Source organism: Lemur catta, chromosome 8 (assembly GCF_020740605.2).
Source record: "Lemur catta isolate mLemCat1 chromosome 8, mLemCat1.pri, whole genome shotgun sequence".
NCBI classification, from domain to species: Eukaryota; Metazoa; Chordata; class Mammalia; order Primates; family Lemuridae; genus Lemur; species Lemur catta.
Genome location: NC_059135.1, coordinates 31,436,049 through 31,453,564, shown reverse-complemented (window position 1 = coordinate 31,453,564; position 17,516 = coordinate 31,436,049). Strand labels below are relative to the sequence as shown.

Here is a 17,516-nt window from a genome sequence, read left to right as displayed (position 1 = left end):
AGGAATACAACAGGAAAATGATATGGCCCTTTATTTTTTGAAAATCCTAAATGGATTCTTGTGTGTTTCCATTTATTATGTCGAGGATGGCTGTCTGAACTACTCTCTCTGTGCCAAAGATAAAGTACTTTTTTGGACCCTGTTTTTTAGATTCCCAGATTTTCCTTAGGTACTTAAAAATATTATTAAATTTTATAAAACTAATTCAGAAGTCCAGCAGGTGGGAGGGGGGGAGGAGGCGATGGGTAAATTCACACCTAAGAGGTACAGTACACGCTATGTGGGTGATGGACACACTTATAACTTTGACTTAAGTGGTACAAAAGCAATTTAGGTAACCAAAGTGTTTGTACCTCCGTAATATTGTGAAATTTAAAAAAATTTATATTAAAAAAATCTGTTATATCTATAAAAAATGATAATTTATGATAAAAAAGAAAGTCTGATGATTTAGTTACAAACTACACACAAATGCCCCACAAATAAAACATCTACTATAAATTTTAAAAACATCTTATTTTACATATACATTTATTCAGTGGAATATGTTATTACATAGTGACATGTAAATCAAAATTATGAAAATATAATTAGGCTTTAAGTATACTAAGGGAACACACTATATTTAAGTTGAGCTTTACCAAGGAATTCACAATGTAATTTCTTTGCTGCCAACAGAAAAGCATTTCAAGAGTGATTTAAATCATACTTACATAGTACTTTTAAAGAGAAGAGGTCAAGTTTAGATTGTAATAGATGCCTAGAAATAAGAGGTAGGATATTTTAGATGGAGGTAAAAGGTCCCACAAAGCTTAAATGATGTAACAGTACAATGAGTACGCTCACTTTCACTCAAAGTTTAAAAAGTAGACTTTGGGAACAGTAATTGATTTCTTCAGTTCTGGAGCCACAGAAAGTGGCTTTAAAATTTTCGTAGATTGGCTACTCGGATTCCTATAGGACATCTCACAAGAGCTGCAGAATCAGCTTCATTCTATTTCCTAATCAAAGGTAGGAAGGAAGGTAGAGCAACAAGTATCAAGATTTAGTTTTTGTAACTGATCTGTTAATAATTATCTAGAATGTTGTGTCTGTACTATGGTCCTCTTATTCCTAATTCTGTTTATACATATTCTGCATTCTTCACAACTCTTTTATTCTTCATCTTCTAACTAGCTTTTATTTTTTCATCTCTAAACTCTGAGTATATTTTTTTCAAAACTACATCTGTATTGTTATTCTCTTCTTTTCCAACCTTCAGTTAAAGTATGTAAAATAAAATGCATTTTGTCTAAAATAGTTTTACTAAGGAATATGAAAATTTATTAAAGTATACTATCAGTTCAATATTAATTCATTTAAATATCTTTTTACAGACAATTCTTCTATTTTCAAAATCTCTTTAAAGCACAACAACAGGGCATTAGCTCAGGCTCTTAGTAGAGAAAAAGAGAATTCTCGAAGAATTACAACTGAAAAGATGCTATTGCAAAAAGAAGTAGAGAAACTGAATTTTGAGAACACATATCTTCGAATGAAGCTAAATAACTTGGTATGGAAGCTGTATTACTTTTGAATTCTAAATTATAGCTTAAATCTTTTAGCTATATTATTATTAATATTCAAGCTCTAGAAATGTTTTTTTAGATCTTCAATTGTGAAAAATTATTGAAAGTCAGTATGCCATGTAAATCTATGTTAAAGGATAAACTGTTAATGGGTAATAAAATGAATGTCTTAAGTCATTTTAAATGTATGCTTGTGTGCTATGCAAAGCAGTATAATACCTTGATCAACATTTGCTTGCTTATCATAAGCAAGGCTTGGTACATTAATACATTTTTAAAAGGTTGGAATAATTCTTCCAGTGTATTGACAGGAGGGGAGTTCCAGAGTGTTTGTATTCTCCTTAAATCTTAGCATTTTATTGGCTGTAAGCCAAATAGAATGAAGACAATAGTTGTTGCTTTTCCTTACAACTTCTAACTCTGCCCGTAAATAGGGCAGTGAAAGCCAGTGATTAGCTAGGCTACAACTGTAGATTTAGATCCAAAATGAGTAGAACTTCATTTATAATGGAAAAATGACCAACTGTACTTGAGGGTTAAATTCCTGTGGCTGACAAACTATATTCTCTTGCCATGTGATATTTTATTGAGAAAATAGAAAAATGTTTGTGGGAAAATTTATGATTCGTAGTTCAAAAGCATTTAAAGTGTGTGTGTGTGTGTGTGTGTGTGTGTGTGTGTGTATGTATGTCTGTGGCTATTTGGATCATACCTTTTTAGCTCAAAGTGATCTTGATTTTTAGCTCAACATGATTTCAATTATTTTCTAATTTTTCTCACATTGATGGTATTCATAAATGCATGGTGTTATAATAAACTCCAAGCTTTAACTGATTAAAGGGGTCTTTATTTTACATCTACAGAATAAGAAGCTTTTAGAAACAGAAGCTGTCATGAACAATAATTTGATAACTGCAATTGAAATGAGCAGTCTTTCTGATGTAAGTAGAATTTATATGTAAGTAGTGTCAGTTTTTAGATTACCAAGGATAATTGAGACTAAATAGCATCAAGGTTAGAGATTCATATTTCAAACTTTGTGCAAAAGAATGATGATAATAATATCAATTAACTGGCTAACAGCAAGCATATTATTTTGTTAATTGGTTATTGAAATTATTATATAAAAATTAGGTTTTTATTAAAAATAACAGTATTAGCTCAGTGGACCATACTGGCCCCTAAACAGACTTAGAAACTTGAAGACATTAATTAAAAAAGTAGCATTTCAAATAGGAAAGAATTTGTATTATTTCTTTAAAAGAAGATGGACCCAAGTCCGTCCTATTTGGGGTAAAAATAAAGGCATGTCCTACTTTATACCATTCTCTAAAATAAATTCTAGATGGATTCTAATATTAAAAAGGAAATCATACAAGATAAGAAGAAAATACATATGAATTTAAGTTAGATAGGAGAGGCTTTTGTGTACCTGGAAGCAAAGATAGAAACCATAAAGCTATGGATGGATTTTCCTCAGAAAAAAATTTTCAGCAAGTTAAAAGCCATAAAAATAAAAGATAAATTACAAACTGAGAAAATCATTTAACATTTGGCAGACAAAGCATTAATATTATCAATAGTTGTAAAAAGCTCTTATAATCTAGCACAAAGAGAATAAAATCAGTAGCAAAATCAGAAAGGAAGGAGGACCAAATGTTAGTGAAATTAACCCAAGTATTTAAATAGGAAAAATATGTTATGAAAGATAGTTAATAAGAAGGCAAAATATATGTAATATATGAACTAAAGAAAGAATAATGAAGTCTCAATTTTTTTTTTTTTTTTGAGACAGGGTCTCATTGTGTTGCCCACAGGCTAGAGTGGGCTAGAGTACAGTGGCATCATCATAGCTCACTATAGTTTCAAACTCCTGGGCTCAAAGGATCCTCCTGCCTCAGCCTCCCAAGTAGCTGTAGGCATGTGTCGCCACACCAAGCAAATTTTTCTATTTTTTGTAGAGACGTGGTCTCACAGTATTGCTCAGGCTGGTCTTGAACTCCTGGCCCCTATTGATCCTTCCACCTTGGCTTCTCAAAGTACTAGGATTATAGGCCTGAGCCACTGCGCCGGGCCTGAAGTCTCAATTTTAGATAAATTCCTTGATAGATTCTGGAGGCAGGTTAGTGCTTCAAAGCCTGTCTTTTAAATGGGATTGCTATATTTATTAAATAGATCCCAACTTTGTTACTTCCTGGTTCTATGACCTTGGACTTAAGCTCTTTGGACATTAGTTTTCTCATCTGTAAGGCATGGATAATGGTAGTATATCTATAAAGAGTTATTGTAAGAGTTAAATGTGGCTAGCATGTGTTCTGATGATAGAATAAAATAAATGTTATTTCTTATCATATGTATAAAAGTCACTTATAAGGCTTTTTATTGAATTTAAATGCATAGTCTTTGTCGTAAGAAGGTATGCTCTTTCAACCATGTGGTTAATATTTAGCTCCTTTGTCAGAATTTTTATGAAAGCTAGCCAAAGAATGGGTACTTTATGATCTAACTTAATCCACATTTAGATGAAGAAAGGATTTGTATAAATGTCCCTATGGAATAATGTTCACAGGAGGTGTGGCTAGCTGCTAGCATTATAAATGTGATATCTAGGATGAGTGACCAGGGGTGTGCTTTATACATATTTATCACTCTTTAAGGAGAAGAGATGCTTTCACTATGTAGGTGGGAGGAGTCAGGGAGAGGGCTCTATTTTGCTTGCAGGACAGAATTGAATTGCCCTGAATAAATTGCTAAGAGGGGAATGTGATAACAGCAGTGGAGAGTGTAGAGTCAGTACGGGAATTGACTTGGAGAGTGAGAGAAAGAAGCTAGTTTGGTGTAGTGTGGGAGTGTCATCACCAGTACCCCAAGGAACTTTGGAGGACAGATAGCCCTAAAAAAGGTTGCTCAACTGTTTGTTTAGAGTTAATGTGATGTAAACAACCTCCACTGATTCTTTAAAAAATCTTTTGGTAAAGTCAACATTGTTCTCAAATGCTATTTGTGTGGTTCTCCTTGGAAAACCCGAAGAGGGCTGTGATTAGCATCTAGATTAAGGAAAAATAGAAAACGAAGAGCAGCTGAATGCAGAAGCTGGAGGAAGAAGGCACAGCATACAGCCTTGGTATGAAGAGGTTAGAGTGGAATCAGGCAATAGGTGACATGAGAAGCCATTGGAGAGTTTGAAGCAGAGACTTATTATTTAATAGATTAACTTTTGCATATCAAGTCTTGTAATTCCTTTTCTCTGTAGTTGTTTGGTGGGGAGGGTGATGGGTCATATAGACATGTGGTTTTAACATCAGAACCATATGGAAAAGTGTAGAATGAAGTTTCACACATGCTTTTGTCCTTCCTCCAGCTACTTTCTTCTCCATTCTCTCTTCTCCCTACACTTCATGCATCATGCAGGTAACTTCTTACATTTCTTTATATAAAAATAAAAATTATAAATATTTTCTTAATTTCTTTCTTACACAAAAGATAGCTTGCTATACCAACTGTTCTATGCCTTACTTTTTATGTGACATATTTTGGGGATCTCTCCATGTGAGTGCTTCCTCATTCTTTTTTAGAGCTACTTAGAATAGATCTAGATTGGACTTCTACTATGTTAAACTAGACTCCAGTTACACACGTGGAATGTCTTTTGCTGTTGCCTTGACATTAGAGTAGAATGCCTTTCCTTCTTGCATCATTAATTTTTTCCTCCCTCCTGAATTATTCCCATCAGGATGCAAAAATGTAATCTCTTATCTTGAAAAAAAAAAAAACAAAACCAAAAAACCTCTTACTCTGCTTACCTCCCAGGTACTATCTCAGTTTTCTCCTTGCCTTTATGACAGTTCTGTGAGAGAGTTCCCACTTTCTCTGGTTTCTCTTAGACCCATTCCAGTTGGTTTTCACCACCACTCCACTAAGCTGCTCTTCTGAAAGTCACCATTGATGTCTGTGTTGCAAAAACCCATGGGTAATTGTTACTTCTTACGTCAACCTTCACATGACTTTCAGGATACCACACTCTCCTAAGTCTCTTTATACCTTTCTGGCTGTTCTTTTTCAGTCTGTTTGCTATTAATAGTTCCTTTTTATTTTCCTGACTGCTAAGTTTTGGGAGTGCCCAAGGACTTTGTTCTTGAACTTTTCTTTTCTATTTACATTCATTCCCCCTAAATAATTTCATTCTGTCTTATGGTTTTAATTACTGCTTTATACTGATGACTCCCAAATTTGCCTATCTAGCTTGGCCATCTTCTCTGAACTCCCGACAATACACTATTGAATTACCTACTTGGCACCTGTTTGATGTCTCAGAGCCATCTCAAGTTTCACATTTGCCACCAGACCAGTTCCTTTTGAGGTTTTCATCTGAAGTAATTACAATTCTATTTTCCTATCTTTTCTTCACACCCCATTTCTGATCCTTTAACAAATTCTTTGAGCTCTGCCTTCAAAGCCAGTCTAGATTCTGCCACTTGTCATGTCCCTCTTTCACCACCCATGTCCAAGGCACCATTATATCTTACCTAAATATTGTAAAAGCATGTGAACTTGGCCTTCTCTGTATTATTTTCTCATTATAGTAGGCAGAGTGAGCCTGTTAAAATGTTAGTCTCTGCTTCAAACTCTCCAGTGGCTTCTCACGTCACCTATTGCCTGATTTGATTTGAACCCTGAAACTTGTTATTTCTCCCTCCTCATATACTACTTTCCCCCTTCTTCCACTCTAACCTCTTCAGAGCGCAGTCCTCTTCCTGCTGCCTCAAACACAAACTTTCCCTGCAGTGCCTTTGTACACTTCCTTCACTTGGCAAGTTCTCTTCCTTCAAATGTTGACTCAAAAGTGAATCCTTCCCTGGCAACTCTATAAATTTAAACATGTTCCCACCTTTGCCCCTACTTTTCATATCCTGCTTTTCTTGCTTTAATTTTTCTTCTTAGCACTTAACACTATATAACATATGATTTTGTTTATTGTCCATACCATTGGAATGTAAGCTCCTTGAGTGTAGAGATTTTCCTCTATACTAGAATAATGTCTAGAATGTGGTAAAATGCAATAAGTGTGCTTAAAATGTTGAATAGTGTTTCCCCAATAAGAATGATGCTTTTTTTGCTTTTTTAAATAAAAGAGTGAGGTATGTATTTTTCCTGCAATTGCTGTTATTTAGCTTTTAAAATAAAAATAATGCTAAATAATGTAAAATAATTTTTTAGTATGATAATGATCATATGGTCTTTCTTTTTAGGTGTCTTAATATGATTATTTTTGTAGCTCTCCTAATTTTGCATTTTTGGAATAAAGTTCAGATATGATTTATTGTTCTTTTAATGTGCTGATGAATTCCTTTTTGCCGGTATTTTGTTGAGGATCTTCCTATTGTTATTCATAAGGGAAGTCTCTTTGAAGTTTTCTTTCTATACAGTGTTTAGCCATTGATAAAGATATTCTATATACTAAGCAAAGAAAAAGAATTTGGATGTTTTCCTTTTTCTATGATCTAGAAAAGTGATATAGTATTAGACTTATTTTTCTTTAAAGGTGGAATTCTTCTGTCAAACCATCTGGACCTGGGACTTTTTTGGTGGGAGTGGTAGTAGCTCTTTGTTAACTTTATTTCTTTATGGATATTGGTCTGCTTAGGAAAATGTCTTTCTTCCATGGTCAGTTTTATTAAATTATCTTTCCTTAGAAAATTATCTATTTCATCCAAGTTTTTAAACTGATTTTTACAAAATTGACCAAAGTAGTCTGTCATTACTTTTTTATTTTTGCCTGTGTTGTATTTTGCCAGTTGACTCATTTTTTGTATTTGAACTTTTCTCTGTCTTATTTTCAAAATGTTAGCTTGTTGCAGTTTTTCTATTTTATTTTGTTCTTTTAGAAGAACCATCTTTTAAATTTAATTTTGAATTCTACTAATTTGGTGTTCCAAACTTAATAATTTTTGCTTTTATCTTTAGTAAGTCCTTCTACTTTTCTGTGGTTTGTTTTATAGTTACTTTTCTAACTTTGAGTCAATGCTTATTTTCTTTATTTTTTGTTCTTTCTTAACTCTGTAGGTAAGATGTCATTTCTCTCTCACTGCTTTCAAATCTTTTGTATTATATTTAGTTTTGAGAATTTTGACTTTGATGTGGTTTTTTTGGCATGAATTTCTTTGGGTTTATCCTTTTAGGGATTCATTCAGCCTCTTGAATCTGTAGGTTGATGTGTTTGCCAAGTTTGGGACAATTTCAGCTATTGTTTCTCCAAATATGTTTCTAGCCCTGCCCTCTTTCTCCTTTCCTTTTAGGACTCTGATGACATGAATGTTATATCTTTTGCTATAGTCCTACAAATCTCTGATTCTCTGTTAATTTTTTCAGTCTCTTTTCTCTCTTGTATAGTTTGGGTAATTTCTGTTCTGTTTTCAGGTTCACTAATTTTTCCCCCCTCTGTCCTCTCTGTTTTGCTGTCAAGCTCACTGGATTTTTTATTTTATTTGGTTATTATATTTTTTCAGTTTTAAATTTCCATTTGGTTCTTTACATCTTCTATTTAGTTGCTAGCACTTTCTACTTTTTTTAATTTGTTTTAAGCATATTAGTAATTATTTGTGGAAGCATTTTATGATGATTACTTTAAAATTCTTGTGGATAATTGCAACATTTGTGTCATCTTGGTGTTGGTGTCTGTTGATTCTTTTCTCATTCAAATTTAGAGTTTTCTGATTTTTGGTGTGAATGATTTTTGATTATATCTTAGACATATTGGGTCTATTATCTTATGAGGCATCGGATCTTATTTAAATCTTCTGCTTTAGCAGACCTCCTTTGACACTACACTGGTAATAAGGGGAGATACTGCCAACTGCCAAGTGGGGGTTGAAATTTAGACTCCCCATTCAGCTTCTGTTGATACTTGATGAGTGGGGCTGGGAGTTTGGGCTGATTTTACCCTGGCTGAAATAGGGAGGCATACTTCATTCCTTTCATGACCTCCACTGACACTAGGCTGAAGGGAAGAATGAGGGCAGGGGTTGTTACCACTGAAGAATGGTAAAAATTCTACTTCTCTATTAGACCTCCTCTGTCACCACCATTGAGGAGACACAGGGGGACTCCTTCTTATCACCAAGTGGGAATGTATAATGTATACATTTTATTTTCTGTATATTAAGATGTTTTGACATCTTTAAAAACTTTATTGGCTGAGGAGGCACTGCCCTTCCCAGGACTAAGCAATTATTAGAGAGAGCAAGGGCTCAGCAAGGAGCATGCCATTTGTTTTAGTCCATTTTCTGCTGCTATAACAGAATATCAGACTGGGCAGTTAATAAAGAACAGAGATTTATTTGGTTCACAGTTCTGAGGCTCGAAAGTCCAAGAGTATAGCATTGGCATCTGGTAAGGGTCACCCGTTCATGAGGGCAGAGCCCTCATGACCTAATCCCCTCTTAAAGGTCCCACCCCTTAATACCATCACAGTGGCAATTAAATTTCAGTGTCAATTTTGGAGATGTTCAAACCATAGCACCTTTGATATGCAAACTAACCAATCCAGAGCCATACCTCCTCTATCTGGCCCTTACATCTCAGAAGGCAATATTCCTCTGTTCTGATCATCCCCAGGCTAGGCACTAGACAACTAGGGACCTCTCCATCTCCTCTTAATGGCCACGCCTGACTGACCATCTCATAAAAAGAATATGAAACAGGATGTAAGTCCAGATATGTCCTCCACTGACATCACTGGATGGGGAGGTGCTCTTTACCGCTGGGCTATCCCATGCCTTTTCTGGCAACACCCCTGGTTTAGAGGAGAGTTGCCTTGTTATAGCCTGGCAAGTATGGAAGTCTAAGTTCCCCATTAGGCCTTTGGGCCTTTGTCAAAAATTGACTGACCAAGTGTGTGTGGGTCCATTTCTATACTCTGTTCTATTTAATTGATCTATTTGTCTATCTTTATGTTAATACTACACTGTCTCAATTACTGTAACCCTCTAACATCTTTCTTCTTTTTCAAAGTTGCTTTAGCTATTCCAGGTCTTTTTTATTTCCATGTGCATTTTAACATCAGCTTGTTAATTTGGCCGTACCCCTGTTTCTATTACAGCTTAGCTGTGTAATAGAAAAACATGGTTGTATGCTGCCTGATTTTTCTGGTCATTATTAAATAATTAAAATACATTTGTGTCAGAAAATTTAGAAAATATAGATAAGCAAAAACATAAAAGATATATTAAAATCACCCAGACTTTGAATTTTTAAAAGCCATTCAAAATATGTATTATAAAATCCAGTCATATATTACATAATACAAATATAGACTTGAATATATTGCATTTATAAGTAGAAATATTGTATATGTGTGGGTATATGCATATGCAACAGTCACCAACCTTTTTGGCACCAGGGACCAGTTTCATGGAAGACTATTTTTCCATGGACAAGGTGGGCAGAGCTCAGGCAGTGATGTGAGGGATGGGGAGCGGCTCTATATACAGATGAAGCTAGCGCTGGCTGGCCCAGCACTCACCTCTTGCTGTGTGTCCAGTTCCTAAGTTTCATGGAAGACAATTTTGCCACAGGACAGGGCCGGGGATGTGGGGAGGCAGAGCTCAGGCTGTGATGCAGGCCACGGACTGGTACCATGGGGGTTGGAGACCACAGCACATAATTTATTCCTATGCATAGAAGAATGTTTGGAAGGTCGTGTACCAAAATATTGGTAGTTATTATCTTTGGTTGGGATGATTAAGGATGAACTGTGTTTTAACCTTATCATCACATTATTCTCTTTAAATATTGAAGGGTAATTAATGTAAGAATTGTTCTTTTACTATAGATGTCATTCTATAATTTGGTACTTCAGAACCAACATGATTTAATGAGATTGGAAACTTTTTTTCTTTGTATTTTCTTTGTTCTTTTCAAAAATAGTTCCATCAGAGTTCCTTTCTACTGCCAGCTAGCAAGAAGAAACGGATTAGTAAACAGTGCAAGTTGATGCGTCTTCCATTTGCAAGGTAAATATGAGCTTGAATTACACCGGTTCAGAGTACATAGATTTTATGTAACACAGTGTTTGTGTGCCTTGTACAATGTTGAGGATTCATCAACCTCTAGTTGCCTATTAAGGTGGGAATGAAGTGGTATAGGTTGTGTCTCCAGGACTCCAAGAAAACTTACCTTCAATTCAATAACCAAGTTCATCTGTAGTGTCCTGCTACTTTTCATTTTCTTTTTTTTTTTTTCCTTTTCCTCCAGGTCACCACTGGTCCCATCTTGTTTTTTACTAGGTAAATCAGATGACTGTTTCTACTTTTATTATCTTGTGTACTTGCCCCAAGCTTTAAAGTTAACTCTCATCTTTGTTATTCTCTTGTCCAAAATTCTCATTTTTCAATTAATTTGATTATAAGTCAAAGAAAGCACAGTATTTCAAAACTATCATTATAGGGGTCAGTCATTGAGGCCCAGAGAGGTGAAATGACTGAGCTAATTAATAGCATTAACCAAAATTCTTTTGTCTCTTTTCGACAGTATTCTTTCTGTTGTACAACTTATAGGTTTAGTGCTTTTACTTAAGTGCACAAGTAAATGCACTTATATATTGAAATGCTGTGTGTACCATAGTAAAAAATTCTCATATCTGCTGGGTCACTTTCTATTCATTCTAGTTTGTTCCACTGACTTGCCTATTATGTATACTATTACCACTATGTACCAGTAAATTTTAATTGCTGTAGTTTTAAAATAGTAAATTTTGTTGTCTTTTAGGTCCTTAGTTCTTTTTCAAAAATATATTGATTGTCATTATACACATACTGTTTCATATAGACATACAAATCAAGTGTCAACTTGCCTTCCAAAAAATTTTATTGTGTGTTTTTAGGTGAACTGTTGTTTGAAATATAATATACATGTCAGAACATGGTAGATTTTCACAAAGTGAACACTGTTACAGAACCAATACCTAGACAGAGAAACACAGTATATTACCAGTATCTCATATAGTCCCTTGTGCCCCGTTTCTAGTCATTATCCAACACCCACCCAAAGATAAATAATATCCTGACATCTAACATCATAGATCGGTTAATTTTGCAAGGTTTTGAACTTCATATAATGGAATCATATAACATATATGTTTCATGTCTCTGGTTTCTTTTGCTCAGCATTACATTTATGAGATTCAGCCATATTGCTGTATGTAGTTGTAAATCATTCATTCTCCCCGATGTATACTGTTCCATTGTAAGATTATGCCACAATTTTTTTTCTTGTTTTTTTTTTTTATTTCAAAATATTATGGGAGTACAAACATTGAATTTGCATATATTGCCTTTGCACCATCCAAGTCATAGCTACAAACATGCCCCATCCCCAGACAGTGCGTACTGCACCCATTAGGTGTGAATTTACCCATCCCCTCGTCCCCATCCCTCCTGCCTGACACCCAGTGAACGCTACTTGCATATGTGCACTTAAGTGTTCATCGATAAGTACCAATTTGATAGTGAGTACATGTGGTGCTTGTTTTGTCCATTCTTGTGATGCTTCACTTAGAAGAATGGGCTCCAGCACCATCCAGGATAATACAAGTGGTATTAGTTCACCATTGTTTTTTTGTGGCTGAGTAATACTCCATGGTATACATACACCACATTTTATTAATCCACTCATGTACTGATGGGCACTTGGGTTGTTTCCACATCTTTGCAATTGTGAATTGTGCTGCTATAAACATTTGAATGCAGATGTCTTGATTATATGATGACTTTTTTTCCTTTGGGTAGATACCCACTAGTGGGATTGCTGGATCAAAAGGTAGTTGTACTTTTAGTTCTTTGAGGTATTTCTATATTACTTTCCATAGAGGTTATACTAGTTTGCAGTCCCACCAGCAGTGCATGACTGTTTCTATCTCTCCACATCCATGCCAACATTTGTTGTTTTGGGACTTTTTGATAAAAGTCATTCTCTCTGGAGTTAAATGATATCTCATTGTTGTTTTGATTTGCATTTCCCTAATGATGAGAGATGTTGAGCATTTTTTCAGATATTTCTTGGCCATTAGTCTATCTTCTTTTGAAAAGTTTCCGTTCATGTCCTTTGCCCATTTTTTAGTGGGGTTGTTGTATTTTTTCTTACTAATTTTCCTGAGTTCTATATAGATTCTAGTTATCAGCCCTTCATCAGTTGTATACCATGCAAATATTTTCTTCCGTTATGTAGGTTGTCTATTTGCTCTAGTGATAGTTTCTTTGGCTGTGCAGAAGCTTTTTAATTTGATCAGGTCCCATTTATTTTTGTTGTTGCTGTGATTGCTTTTGGAGTCTTCATAAATTCTTTGCCTAAGCCGATGTATGTAAGAGCTTTTCCAACATTTTCTTCTAGAATTCTTATGTTTTCATGTCTTAGGTTTAAGTCTGTTATTCATTGTGAGTTGATTTTTGTGAGAGGTGAGAGGTGCAGATCCCGTTTCAGTCTTCTACATGTGACTATCCAGTTTTCCCAGCACCATTTAATGAATGGGGATTCTGTTCAATACTACAATTTATCTGTTCTTCTTATATTGAACATTTCATTGGTTTCCAGTTTTGGTCTATTACAAATAGGGCTGCCATGTATATGCCTTTTGATGAATGTGTGTACACATTACTGTGGGGTAGAATTACTAGGACTATATATAAATACTCCAAGTGACCTTGCTATTAATTCTTATAGTTTGTTGGGGTGATTTTTTTGTACTTTCTATGAATATTATTTGTGAATAAGAAAGTTTTCTTCCCTCCACCCTCATAATTTATAGACGTTTTATTTATTTATTTTGGCTACCTTACTGCATTGGCTACTTCTTGTTCAGTATTGAATAGAAGTAGCAACAGCAGGCATTCTTACTGTGTTCGCATTATTAAATATTAGTAGATTCTCTTTACCAGATTAAGAGAGTTCTGTTGTAGTCCTGTTTGCTAAGAGTTTTTTCATGAATCATTGTTGAATTTTATCAAATGCTTTTTGTCACTATTGGGAAAATAACTAATTTTTTTTCTTTTTTTTATTAATGTAATGACTTTTTAATATTTTTTCTACTCATGTAATGAATTATAAGGATTGATATTTTTGAATGTTAAACCACCATTGCATTCCTTTAGTGAACTGTTACTGATGATGTATCCTTTTGATATATCACAAAATTCTGTTTGCTAATTTTTAAAAGGATTTTTGCATGTATGTTAATGATGAAAATGGTTTATAAGTTTTGTTTCTTGTAACGTATTTTTTTAGATTTTTGTGTTTTTATTATACTAGTCATAGTAAACGAATTGATAAGTGTACTTCTTTTTTTGTTTTCCAGAAGTTTTTGTGTAAAATTGATATTATTTCTTTAAATGTTTGGGAAAAGTTATCTGGGCCTGCAGTTTTCTTGTGGAAAGGTTTTTGATAACATCTCATTTCTTTAGTAGGTATAAGAATATTCAGATTTTCCATTTCTTCTTGTATCAGGTTTGTTAATTTTTTAAAAGAATTTAACCATTTCATCAAAAGTGTCAAATTATTGGCATAAAGTTATTTATAATAGCATCAAGTTACATGCTTAATGTGTATAAGATATGTAGTAATCTCCTTTTCTCATTGATTATGTTTTATCACTTTTTTTATTAGTCTTGCTCTAGGGGTTTATAAATTTTGTTTGTCTTTGCAAATGCCCAATTTAAGGGTTTGTTGGGTTTTTTTTTTTTTAGTATATTTGTTTTTTGTTTCATCAATTCTGTCCTTATTTCTTTTCTTCTTTCTGTTTTGCTTTTGTTTTCTTTTCAATTTTATTATTATTACTCTTACTACTTGTTTCTTGAGATAGTTTAAATTATCTATTTTCAGCCTTTCTTTTTAAAACTAAGCATTTATGACTATTTTCCCATAAGTACTTGCGTTAGCTGTGTCTCAATTTTTTTTAATTTAATTTTTTTTTTTTGATGGGTTCTTGCTATTATGCCAAGGCTGGATTCAAACTCTACGGCTCAAGCAATCCTCTCGCCTCAGCTTCCCAAGTAGGTGGGACTACAGGCTAGTGCCACCATGCCTGGCTTCACAATTTTTCATATGCCATATCTTTATTATTCAGTTCAAGATATTTTCTGTTCTGATTCATTCTTTGACACTATGGATCATTTACAAGTTGGGGGGTTTAATATTTAATATTTAATATTTAATATTGAATTATTTTTAATATTGAAGGAGTTGGGGGGTTTTTTGGGTACTTTTTGCTGTTGATTTCTAGCTTAATTCTGCTGTAATTAGAGAATATAGTTCAGATGATTTTAGTTTTTTGAAATTTATTGAGACGCATTAGGATACAGCTTGATCTAATTTGGTAAATATTTTAGGTGCACATGAAAAAATGTGTATTTTGCAATTGTTGAATGCAATATTCTGTATATTTCAGTTGTGTCAAGTTTGTTAATTATATCATTCAGATGTTCTATATCCTTTCTGCTTCTTTTGTCTATTTATTCTATCAGCTATTGAGAGTTATTCATTAAAATCTACCAGTATGATTATGCATTTATTTATTTCAGTTGCTTTATATATTTTAAAAAGCTGTTATTAAGTATACATATATTTAAGACTGTTTTACTGATGAATTGTTTTATCAATATGAAATATTTCTAGAAATGATTCCTGCTTTAAAGTCTGTTTTGTTTGGTATAGTATTTCTGTGATATATCTTTTTCTATACCTTTACTTTCAAATTCTTTTATATATAAAATGCATGTAGGTTCAGTCAGGTGTCATTTCATTGTCTTCAGGCTTCTGTCTTTTCTGTTGAAAAATTAGCACCCTTTTTGCAAACTGAAGTTCCTTTTTCCTCTGGTTTTCTGAGAGTTTTATAATGAATTTGTATTAAATTTTGTCAAATGCTTTTTCTGTATTTGTGGAGAGAATCATAATTTTTCTCATTTGTTCTATCAGTAAAGTGACTTCAGTTGACTTTCTAATGCCAACTTTGCATTCCTAGAATAAATTTCACTTGGTCATGGTGTATTATTCTTTCTGTATATTGTTGGGTTTGATTTGCTAATATTTTCCTTTAAAATGTCCTGTGTTCATGAGGGATATTGGTCTGTGATTTGCTTATAAAATCTTTAATAGATTTTGATAAGGGCTATGCTGACCTTATAAAATGAGATTAGAAACATTCCCTCTTCCTCTATTTTCTGAAAGAGTTTGTACAATTGGTATTTTTTTCATTAAGACTTTAATAAAATTCACAAGAGAAGTAATTTGGGCCTGGAATTTTTAATTATTATTAATAATTTAATTTCTTAAATAGATATGGGGCTTTTTATATTTTCTGAGTTTTTTTCAACTAAATTTAGAAAATGTTTGTCTTTCAAGAAAATCATCTATTTCATCTAGGCAATCGAGTTTATTGGCATAAAGTTGTTTATAATATGCCGTTCTTATTCTTTTAGTACTCTTAGCATCTGTAGTGAGATCCTTTCTTTCCTGATATCGGTAATATGTATCTTCTTTGATCAAACTAGCTACAGGTCTGTCAATTTTATTTCTTATAAAAAAACTGAGCTTTTGGCTTTATTGATTTTATTTTACTAAATTTTTTTCTGCTTTATATTTCATTGGTGTCTGTTCTTTATTATTTCCTTTTTAAAACATTGAGATACATAATTTGTATAATATAAAATTTCTTATAATGTGAAATTCACCTTTTTAAAGTACACAGTGCTGTGGTTCTTAGTATTTCACAAAGTTATGCAACCTTCACCACTGTCCAATTCCAGAATATTTCCGTCTCTAAAAAGAAATCTCATATTTATTAGCAGTCACTTCACATTCTCTGCTCCCCTATCCCCTGGCAACCACTAATTTACTTTCTGTCTAAATGGGTTTGCCCATTTTGGACATTTCATATGAATGGAATCATACAATACGTGGTCTTTTGTGTTTGGCTTTTTTCCCTTAGTATATTATTTCCGAGGTTCATTCATGTTGTAGCATATATTAGTATTTCATTCTTTTTATGACTGAATAATATTTTATTGTATGGATTTAGCACTGTTTTTAATTTATTTATCAATTTATAGACACTTGTGTTGTTTCTACTTTTTGAGTTTTATGGTTGGATCTTAAATAAATGGAACATAGAAAGAACTATCCATGCAATTTTCTAAATAATTTTTCAAAATACAAAATTCTTCATTTTATTCCCACTTGCCTTTAGGGTTCCATTAACTTCAAATGATGATGATGATGATGATGATGATGACAAAGAGAAAGTGCAGTGTGACAACAATATTAAATCAAAGACATCACCTGATATTCCCTCTTCGGTATCAACAAGACAACCTTTATCAACTCAATGTAATTTGGAAGTGTCATTTCTTAAAGAAAATAATCAGAATGTATGTGGTTTAGATGATTCAGAACATATTTCTTCCATTGTTGATGTACTTCCCAAAGGTGAGATTGTTTAAAAATTCATTTTGAGTATTAGTATTAAATAGTTAGATTCATCAGATTTTCTTCCTGAGGGCAATAATGTATAAACATTTAATGAGTTAAACATCTTATGTTACAGATTTGCTAACTGCTACCATTTAAAACTGCTGGTGAAAATTTAATTTAAAAGTAAATATGCTGATAAGTGTCAAATCCACAGTGGCCTAATACTGTCACTTTGGAAGCAATGTTTAAAAATGAACAGGTCTGACGAGCTTTTCTGGGTATCCTGGCTTATGACTTGAAAGATGCCATATATTTATATATTTAGTTTCACCCTCTCCTTTTCATAGATATGAAAATTGGGGGCCTACATAGGTAACATAGTAACTTTTTAAAGGTTATAACCAATTAGTAATAAAGCAAAAACTTGAGCCTGGGTAATGATTGAGCAAGAAAAAGTAATGGCGCTTACCTTTGATTTACATGGTGATGTTA

The 17,516-nt window shown here is 33.3% G+C and overlaps 1 protein-coding gene across 2 annotated transcripts in view; it reads left to right on the top strand.

Annotated features, from left to right (window-relative positions):
- Positions 1-17,516, top strand: part of SGO2 (shugoshin 2) — a 41,315-nt gene that overhangs the window by 8,525 nt on the left and 15,274 nt on the right. For both annotated transcript variants that reach the window (XM_045559825.1, XM_045559824.1), the window contains exons 3-6: positions 1,377-1,552; positions 2,432-2,509; positions 10,494-10,579; positions 16,801-17,039. In XM_045559825.1, the coding sequence (XP_045415781.1) occupies positions 1,377-1,552; positions 2,432-2,509; positions 10,494-10,579; positions 16,801-17,039 (579 nt within the window). The remainder of the gene's footprint in view (positions 1-1,376; positions 1,553-2,431; positions 2,510-10,493; positions 10,580-16,800; positions 17,040-17,516) is intronic.